General features: G+C 37.2%; 1 protein-coding gene across 7 annotated transcripts in view; it reads right to left on the bottom strand.

The window, feature by feature from the left end:
- LOC110465587 (C2 domain-containing protein 5-like) overlaps positions 1–10,095 on the bottom strand; it is a 77,638-nt gene that overhangs the window by 15,068 nt on the left and 52,475 nt on the right. For all 7 annotated transcript variants that reach the window (XM_021521534.1, XM_021521525.1, XM_021521565.1 and 4 more), the window contains 3 exons: positions 5,599–5,703; positions 2,630–2,758; positions 997–1,086 (listed from right to left, as the gene is read on the bottom strand). In XM_021521534.1, coding sequence (XP_021377209.1) covers positions 997–1,086; positions 2,630–2,758; positions 5,599–5,703 — 324 coding nt within the window. The remainder of the gene's footprint in view (positions 1–996; positions 1,087–2,629; positions 2,759–5,598; positions 5,704–10,095) is intronic.

The raw sequence follows: 10,095 nt of genomic DNA, 5'->3' as shown, positions 1-10,095 counted from the left end.
CACTACCTATTCCATTGACTGATCCTATGTGAATTACACTACCAATTCCACTGATTGATCCTATCTGAATTACACTTCCTATTCCACTGATTGATCCTATCTGAATTACACTTCCTACTCCACTGATTGATCCTATCTGAATTACACTGTCTATTCCATTGACTGATCCTATCTGAATTACACTTCCTATTCCACAGATTGATCCTATCTGAATTACACTTCCTATTCCACTGATTGATCCTATCTGAATTACACTTCCTATTCCACTGATTGATCCTATCTAAATTACACTACCTATTCCATTGACTGATTCTATGTGAATCACACTTCCTATTCCACTGATTGATCCTATCTAATTACACTACCTACTCCACTGATTGATCCTATATGAATTACACTTCCTACCCCACTGATTGATCCTATCTGAATTACACTACCTATTCCATTGATTGATCCTATCTAAATTACACTACCTATTCCGCTGATTGATCCTATCCAATTACACTACCTACTCCACTGATTGATCCTGTCTGAATTACACTACCTATTCCATTGATTGATCCTATCTCATCACACTACCTACTCCACTGATTGATCCTAGCTGAATTACACTACCTATGCCATTGACTGATCCTATGTGAATTTCACTACCTATTCCATTGACTGATTCTATGTGAATCACACTTCCTATTCCACTGAGTGATCCTATCTAATTACACTTCCTATTCCACTGATTGATCCTATCTGAATTACACTTCCTATTCCACAGTGTATGACTGTTATATCACCTGTATATGATTCTTATATCACCTGCGCATCATTGTTATATCACCCGTGTATGACTGTTATATCACCTGTGTATGATTCTTGACTGCTTAGCAGAAAAGTATCATTTCCTTTCCATCAATCAAATGTGTAGTTTACTTTTCTCTGTAGACAACATAACAACACACTCCAAACATAAACTTTTGGTTTTTGTATGTTTCCTCCATTTACCTTCTTGATATTTTCAAACAAGTCCGAGAAATCTTGTTTCTTGTCGTCAACAGAGGGAATGAATTCATGGCGCCACACATAGTTGAACATCTACAACATATTAAAAAAACATTTCTTATTTCATGTTAAAAGCCAAAAAAAACCCCAACATATTTGTAAGTCTCATAAGGCCTGTATCACTCTATATTTTGTGTTATCTGTCTGTACATAGGCCCCAAGGAAGCTACATTCTTCCTTTATAATATAGCCGATTCCCCTAGGTCAAAAGGACCAAAGAGGCTTCATTGTGAATTTGATTCAGATCCCAATATATGTATAAACCTTATATTTTTATATTGGGGGATCCCAATCATTTCTAATTAGGAATTAGGGGCAATCACAGAAGCATCATCATGTGTGTATCTGTCTCTTCATGCCTTGCAAAAGTATATTGTAAATGCATAGGGACTCAACAGTTTCCGCTGAACACATCTGACTAACCTGGAAGTTGTAGGTGAGGATACACCGGACTTACCTGGAAGTTGTAGGTTAGAATACACCTGACTAACCTGAAAGTTGTAGGTGAGAATACACCCAACTAACCATGAAGTTGTAGGTGAGGATACAACGGACTAACCTGGAAGTTGTAAGTGAGAATACACCGGACTTACCTGGAAGTTGTAGGTGAGGATACACCGGACTAACCTGGAAGTTGTAGGTGAGAATACACCGGACTAACCATGAAGTTGTAAGTGAGGATACACCGGACTTACCTGGAATTTGTAGGTGAGGATACACCGGACTTACCTGTAAGTTGTAGGTGAGGATACACCGACTTACCTGTAAGTTGTAGGTGAGAATACATCCGACTAACCTGGAAGTTGTAGGTGAGAATACAACCGACTAACCTGGAAGTTGTAGGTTAGAATACACCCGTCTAACCTGGAAGTTGTAGGTGAGGATACACTAGACTAACCTGGAAGTTGTAGGTGAGGATACACCGGACTAACCTGGAAGTTGTAGGTGAGGATACACCGGACTAACCTGGAAGTTGTAGGTGAGGATACACCGGACTAACCTGGAAGTTGTAGGTGAGGATACACTGACTTACCTGTAAGTTGTAGATGAGAATACATCCGACTAACCTGGAAGTTGTAGGTGAGGATACACCGGACTTACCTGTAAGTTGTAGGTGAGGATACACCGACTTACCTGTAAGTTGTAGGTGAGAATACATCCGACTAACCTGGAAGTTGTAGGTGAGAATACAACCGACTAACCTGGAAGTCGTAGGTTAGAATACACCCGACTAACCTGGAAGTTGTAGGTGAGGATACACTAGACTAACCTGGAAGTTGTAGGTGAGGATACACCGGACTAACCTGGAAGTTGTAGGTGAGGATACACCAGACTAACCTTGAAGTTGTAGGTGAGGATACACCGACTTACCTGTAAGTTGTAGATGAGAATACATTTCGACTAACCTGGAAGTTGTAGGTGAGGATACAACTGACTAACCTGGAAGTTGTAGGTGAGAATACACCCGACTAACCTGGAAGTTGTAGGTGAGAATACACCCGACTAACCTGGAAGTTGTAGGTGAGAATACACCGGACTAACCTGGAAGTTGTAGGTGAGAATACATCCGACTAACCTGGAAGTTGTAGGTGAGATTTGCGGACAGGGAGCCAGGGACTCGCTCAGTGTTGAGGAGATTGAATCCCTCAGGAGTCGCCGAGTCCTTCAGGATGGAGGCAATGTTATGGTCTTTAGTATCATCCACCTGGAATCAGACAAGCATCACAAGAAGTGAAAGATGTTATCCATATACTTTATCGTTATTTTCATTTGAACAGCAATCCTCCAATTAGGGCTTCCCTGAGAGAAACTGTTCTTCCTGTACAACTTTTGAAAACCCTGTTTATAGTCTGTGTTTCAGGAAATCAAAATTGTACCATGAAATTTGAGTTCAGATACTGTCAAAAATTCTATCTCAGTTCTCATTCTCATAATTTATCATATTATCAAAAATATATTGAGAATTTTTCTTAAAATTCTTTCTTGCTTGAATATATCTATATTTATATGCACTTTAATAAAATGTTGGTGGCATAATAATGATTACCCGAGGCATTTATGGCCAAATTCCTGCACAGTTAGACTCATCTAAAAGCTTGTGAAATGCCTTTTTCAATGATACCCAATTTCCGACATTACTCAAGAAATTAAAGTTTTAGCAGCTGTTGTAATTCCCTCTATGTTACTAGTTAAAATTGGCATAGATACCAAATGTGTTGTTCCGGGAAGTTGCACATGTGGAGCACGCACATTCAGCATTTATGAGAAGCAACTTGAATGCCACTTAAGATGATACAAACAAATTTCGAGTTCTCTTTCTAGAATAGTCGGAAAATGCAAAAGCTACACTGTCCTGCCTAGTTCAAATAAGATAACGCAAAGCGTGACATTATCCCCCACGCCCCGCTGTTTAAAAGAAAGACACACAATCATATATATATATATATATATATATATATAGCGATAAATAATTTTAAATGTCCGTGTGACGGTAAAAATATAAATAAAACAAAACACGAAGACTAGTATAATCGGCTAGCACTTTCGCCCATTGATGGGCTCTTCAGGCGATTTCATTTATATATATTTATATAACAATAACAGGTATTAACTCCATTCCACCACTGTTACTGATATTTTGATGTAGATCATCTTTTACAAAACACTGATGACTTCCCCATCAAAAAAGGCTTGATAAGAGCACAGGCTTGATATGAGCACTAGCTTCATAAGTGTACATAACTTTCTGTATACATCTTGAATGCATCGGCTTCAATAGAGTGCTAGGATGATAAGTGTACAAGTTAAATTTCAATTTGTTATTTTAAATTATAGTTTTGAGATCATGCTTCAGAAACCTCAAATTTCGTATTTTTACCTTTTTCCATGGCAACAGAAAAAGGAAAAAAATTATCCAAAATGAGAACTCCTCCAGTAGCAAAATGCACCAAGAGAGTACTAGCTTGTACAAAGGGTACAAAATTTCAGGCAGTTCTTGAACAATTTTGTTGCCATGCTCTGGAAACCGTGAAATTTGTGATTTTGCCTAACTAGAGTGATAGGATGATAAGTGGACAAAGTTTCAGGTACATGTAGTCATCTTGAAAGGTTTTGACATTTTACTCCGGAAACAGCGAAATTTGTAGTTTTGCCTATCTGTTTCCATGGTAACCAATAAAAAAAGAGAACTCCTCCATAGCAAAAGGCACTACCAGAATGCTAGCTTGATAGTTATACAAAGTTTCAGGTAGTTATCTTGAACGATTTTGGAGTCATGATCCATACAACTGAAATTTGCAATTTGGCCTATCTGTTTCCATGGTAACAGAAAAAGTATTTAAATGAAGAACTTCTCCATAGCAAAAGGCACTATTAGAGTACTAGCTTGATAACTGTACAAAGTTTTGAGTAGTTATCTTGAACGGTTTCACAGCTCTGGTCCGGAAAAAAACCATGCACGGACACACAGACGGACGAACGGACGGAGCCCAATTTAATATTCAAATTTCAACATGATGTACCTTAGGCAACTTCAGTGTATGGGTTATTACATCAGTGAAGATTCATGGAATTTGGATAAAAACTGAAGGAAGTCTAAAGTCAGACATAAGGGCAACCTGATCCCCCTATACTCCCTTAACCTCACTGTGGGGGGTTATAATTACAACTCTGATTACCTGTGGTGTACAACTAAGAGGACCATCAGTTCCAGCAGGTCAAGCAGTCAATTAGTCCAGTCCTCTTTATCATGAAATGACCAGGGTGGACAGAGGACAGGGATCAATAATTTATGATGTCTTCTGCATATATGCTCTTGTGTGGGCCTTTGTAGCTGACTATTATCTCTCCAGTGTTATAAATACTATTACTACACAGACAAGTACTGATAGGTAGGGGGAGGTCGATGTATTTACGAGTCACTAGGTACAGATCTTGGTATCCTTACTTAACTAGACATTACGCCTGGGTACATATGTACCCAACTATACATGATTTATCATTATAAACACATGAACCTTTCTAATATTCATCTACATTAAGATGACTGTCAGTGCCAAGGAAATAAATAGAACTGTAACAATACAGAAAACTTTATATTTTTGAACATAAATATCTTATCTACAAGAGTTGCTGGGTCATGAAGTCTACAACACTTCTAAGTACATGTATGCTAGAAGGCACACTGCCCGGGTGTATTTTTTTCCTCTGAATCCATGTATTTCCACGAAATTCCATGGAACAAATCTATGCAATATATGAATATTATTTTTCAGAGTTCCACATGATTAAGAAAGCATTGAATACGGAAATCTGTGGAAATCTGTGGAAAGATATTTCTCTCTGGAGAATGTACACCCAGGTAGAGTAATGACACAGACTAAGGTTTGTCTCAATACTGGGGCAATGGGAGTCAGATTTCTAAAGAGGGCTTCAAAAGTAATCACATAGGTATTGCTTACCTCAGTGCAGTCTTTAGTAAAAAAAAATGTTTGCATTAATGTAGTTTGTGTGTTTTGATACTTTGAACAAGATACATGTATGTACCTCAAGTATAAATGTATTCTTGTTGCCGGAGGAGAGTTCAAGGTCAGATACGTCATCGTCACTCTCATCTGTTGTCACACTGTGTGGGCTCGTCTGTCCCGTGTCCTGAAAAAGACAACAAATCTACAGTTACATCAGGAGACAGAAGTACTGCAGCACAACACTCTTATTAAAGCTAACAACAAATTGTTATCTGGTTTATTTTCAAATATACTGAAATCCATAAATAAAACTGTATGCAATGGGGGTTTAAATTTACTATCTGAAACCAAGGAACTCCCCAAAAATGTGTGCAAAACAGAATGAATGAATTTGAGTGAGAAAATGAGAGAGATAAACTAATCAGCCTTTGAACTACTGGACTTGGAAAAATAAATGGCTGAGTAGTTTATTGTACTGTAATACAAAATTAAATTGATGATTTAACATATCAACAATTTCAATTTAAAATTGTAGTGAAATTATTTTAAAATAAACATAAGAATTCAGACTTTTTTGTTAAATTCTGATTCTTCCGATTACAACAAGTAACCAGTCCCTAATCAATAACAGAGCCATTGATTTAACTTGGAGTCAACCTCTATAGACGCTGACCAAACTTGTAATTATAACAGGAAGTAAAGCATCACAACTACTGCTCCTAATAACAGGGCAATCAAGTAATTAAATAATTAGATATTGATTTCAAATGCTGTCGCAGTGTTGACAGAAATATTTCTGAAAGGTAATGTATTGTAGGTATGTATTGGAATAGTTTGGCAAGCTGCTAATGTTGGTGTTACTTGTGTGTGAGTAAGACCTGTATATATAGAAAGCATCAAAGATAAAAGTAATCAGAAAAGAAAAATCTGTCCATGACTTTTGTCAGGTGTGAAATCTTGAAAACAAGTTAAAGGTAATTTTAATGAATTCTGTTGAACTTAATGTTAAAATCTGAAATGATTTGATAAATGAATCAGCTGATTTACATGACATTCCACCAAAATAATACTAACTCAAATAATCAAAATTTTGTGAAAAATTCACCACATGTTCCTCTGACGAAATTTCCAAATGCACAGTACATTTGTATTTGAAATAATATCATCAGAATCAAACAACTTTAACTGACGTTCTATTTCCATCAGTAGTTGTTGTCGGGAAATTTGTTTATAGAACCAAAAGTGTTTATAAATCTTCGGATTTCAAAATAAGTTAAAAGTCTTCAACCTTAGCTTAAATCAGATTAGAATGGATGGCTGGTTCCAGGGACACAGAACAATACAACACCTGTGATGACATTCAATGGTGATTGATGACGGGTCTTACCTGAATGGGGATCGAAGATACACACTGATATTTATAACGGTTCAAGTATTGGATCGTGACAATTACTTATAAATTCAATGGGTTTTTTATATAGATAAAAATATTCTAAGTAACACATCAAATGTACATTTAAAGTTTTGAAACCAGATTTGTAAATGTTAAATTATTCCAGACCGAGACCTCAATGAAAGAAATCCAGTAAACCTGGTGAATATCTCAATACGCTGACAAAAGATCGGACACATTAATCTCAGGTTATCTCTCCACCTCGAAAATCCAATCTCCCAACACCACATTTAACACATTCGCTCACAGCATTTCTTTTGGAATCTGATATTATCACGTTAAGGTTAGGACAGCTATACTGCAGAGATTGGTACTATATTGATATTTTTATATTTCTTTTTTCTACACCTATTACTTCTCACCACTGTAGGGAATACTGGTACAGATGTATAACATTTCACAGAGCTGTTTCCTCTAAAGCTCATTCAAACATTTTAAGACAGCTTTGTGGCAGAGATTATGCAATTTTGATAAAAGATTTCTTAAGTTGCATCCACTATTGTAGGAAACACTGGTACAGTTGTACAATGGCAAAAAGAACTTCTGGTTGAGATATAAAACATGATATTTCGTGTAACATGTGACTGATACAAAGATACATTGCTTGACTTTCTGATAAAAGGGGGCCCGATACCACATATTAAAAATCTGTATTGTAAAAGTTTCTTTGACTTTATAGTTGTTTAATATTGTGGGGATTATATTTCACGTTTGTCAGAATCTGAACTAGTCCAAGGGGATTAAAGTTCATGAAACATTGCCGAAAACCCCCATTATGAGGTTACTTTGGTTTTTGGGTGATGGGATTATTTTTACAAGTGTTTTATCAAAATAACAACAAATACAATATTGAATTGTCGTTCTATCGCCACTGCTTGGTAGTAAATGGATAAACATGTTGTTTTTTTTATCTCTGAAAATTTAAGGTATTAATGATTGCTTGGTATTTAATTTCACACTTTCACGGATATAGCAAATTAGATCCCCCTTAGAATATTACCTACTAAATACAGTATAATATTAATAATATTTGTGTGCTTGTATTACAGCTTACACATGTATATGAACAATTAAAGCTTAAACCACAGAAACATTTCTTGAGCATGTACAACAGCAAGCATAAATCTCATAAAACCTGTTTAATCCGACCCCTTATTTAGAACTTGCTTCCGTGTACTAGAGCACAAGCCCAAAATGAAGTGTGAAGTAGTAAATTACAAACCAAATCTACGATAGTCCCAGATATTAACAAGTCTCTGTGACCTTTAAATAAACCATGGTGGTGACATTAGCGAAGTGATCTAGTAATTTTCTGATTTCTACGTTAATTTGTTTTAAACTTTGCTGAAGTTTTACCAATCTTCTTGGAATGTTTTGTGATGGATTGAAGTTTTTAAAATGAGGCAAGTCTTTGGTTGTTTTTTATGATAACAGAGAAAAAAAATACGAAAGCATCAGGAACACACTTATTCCATCATGCATTCTCATTTGGCAAAATACGGTATCCAGCAGCAGTATTTCCTGAATGTAGAAATGGTATATACAGTGTACATGTATTGAGTATTTATGCACTGATAATAGTATTCAAATTATTATCAACAACTACATGAAGCTATTCAGGCCTTATTGTATCTAGGCTACAAAAACACTGAAATATTATAGATGTTTATATGGACTATCTTGAACTGCTTTAACCTCTGTATATATGGGCTACCATACACTGCTGTGCCCTCTGTATATATAGGCTACCATACCCTGTTATGTCCTCGGTATATATGGGCTACCATACCCTGATATATAGGCTACCATACCCTGCTAGCCCTCTGTATATATGGGCTCCCATACCCTGCTATGCCCTCTGTATATATAGGCTACCATTCCCTGTTATGTCCTCGGTATATATGGGCTACCATACCCTGCTATGTCCTGTGTATGTATGGACTACCATACCCTGCTAGCCCTCTGTATATATGGGCTCCCATACCCTGCTATGCCCTCTGTATATATAGGCTCCCATACCCTGCTAGCCCTCTGTATATATGGGCTACCATACCCTCCTATGCCCTCTGTATATATAGGCTACCATCCCCTGCTATGCCCTCTGTATATATAGGCTACCATACCCTGCTATGCCCTCTGTATATATAGGCTACCATACACTGCTATGTCCTCTGTATATATGGGCTACCATACACTGTTATGTCCTCTGTATATATGGGCTACCATACCCTGCTATGCCCTCTGTATATATAGGCTACCATACTCTGCTAGCCATCTGTATATATGGACTACCATACCCTGTTATGTCCTCGGTATATATGGGCTACCATACCCTGCTATGTCCTCTGTATATATGGGCTACCATACACTGTTATGTCCTCTGTATATATGGGCTACCATACCCTGCTATGCCCTCTGTATATATAGGCTACCATACCCTGCTATGCCTTCTGTATGTATGGGCTACCATACCCTGCTATGCCCTCTGTATGTATGGACTACCATACACTGTTATGTCCTCTGTATATATGGGCTACCATACCCTGCTATGCCCTCTGTATATATGGGCTACCATACTCTGCTATGCCCTCTATATATATATGGGTTACTATACCCTGCTATGCCCTCTGTATATATGGGCTACCATACCCTGCTATGCCCTCTGTATATATGGGCTACCATACTCTGCTAGCCATCTGTATATATGGGCTACCATACACTGTTATGTCCTTTGTATAAATGGGCTACCATACACTGTTATGTCGTCTGTATATATAGGCTACCATACCCTGCTATGCCCTCTGTATGTATGGGCTACCATACACTGTTATGTCCTGTGTATATATGGACTACCATACCCTGCTATGTCCTCTGTATTTATATGGCCTACCATATACTGCTTTGTCCTCTGTATTTATATGGGCTACCATATAATGCTTTATCCCCTGTATTTATATGGCCTACCATATACTGCTTTGTCCTCTGTATTTATATGGGCTACCATATACTGATTTGTCCTCTGTATTTATATGGGCTACCATATAATGCTTTATCCTCTGTATTTGTATGGGCTACCATATACTGCTTTGTCCTCTGTATTTATATGGGCTACCATATACTGCT

The sequence above is a fragment of the Mizuhopecten yessoensis genome, unplaced genomic scaffold (genome assembly GCF_002113885.1).
Source record: "Mizuhopecten yessoensis strain PY_sf001 unplaced genomic scaffold, ASM211388v2 scaffold1591, whole genome shotgun sequence".
NCBI classification, from domain to species: domain Eukaryota; kingdom Metazoa; phylum Mollusca; class Bivalvia; order Pectinida; family Pectinidae; genus Mizuhopecten; species Mizuhopecten yessoensis.
Note: the sequence above shows the minus strand (reverse complement) of the source record. Positions and strands in the feature narration are given on the sequence as shown.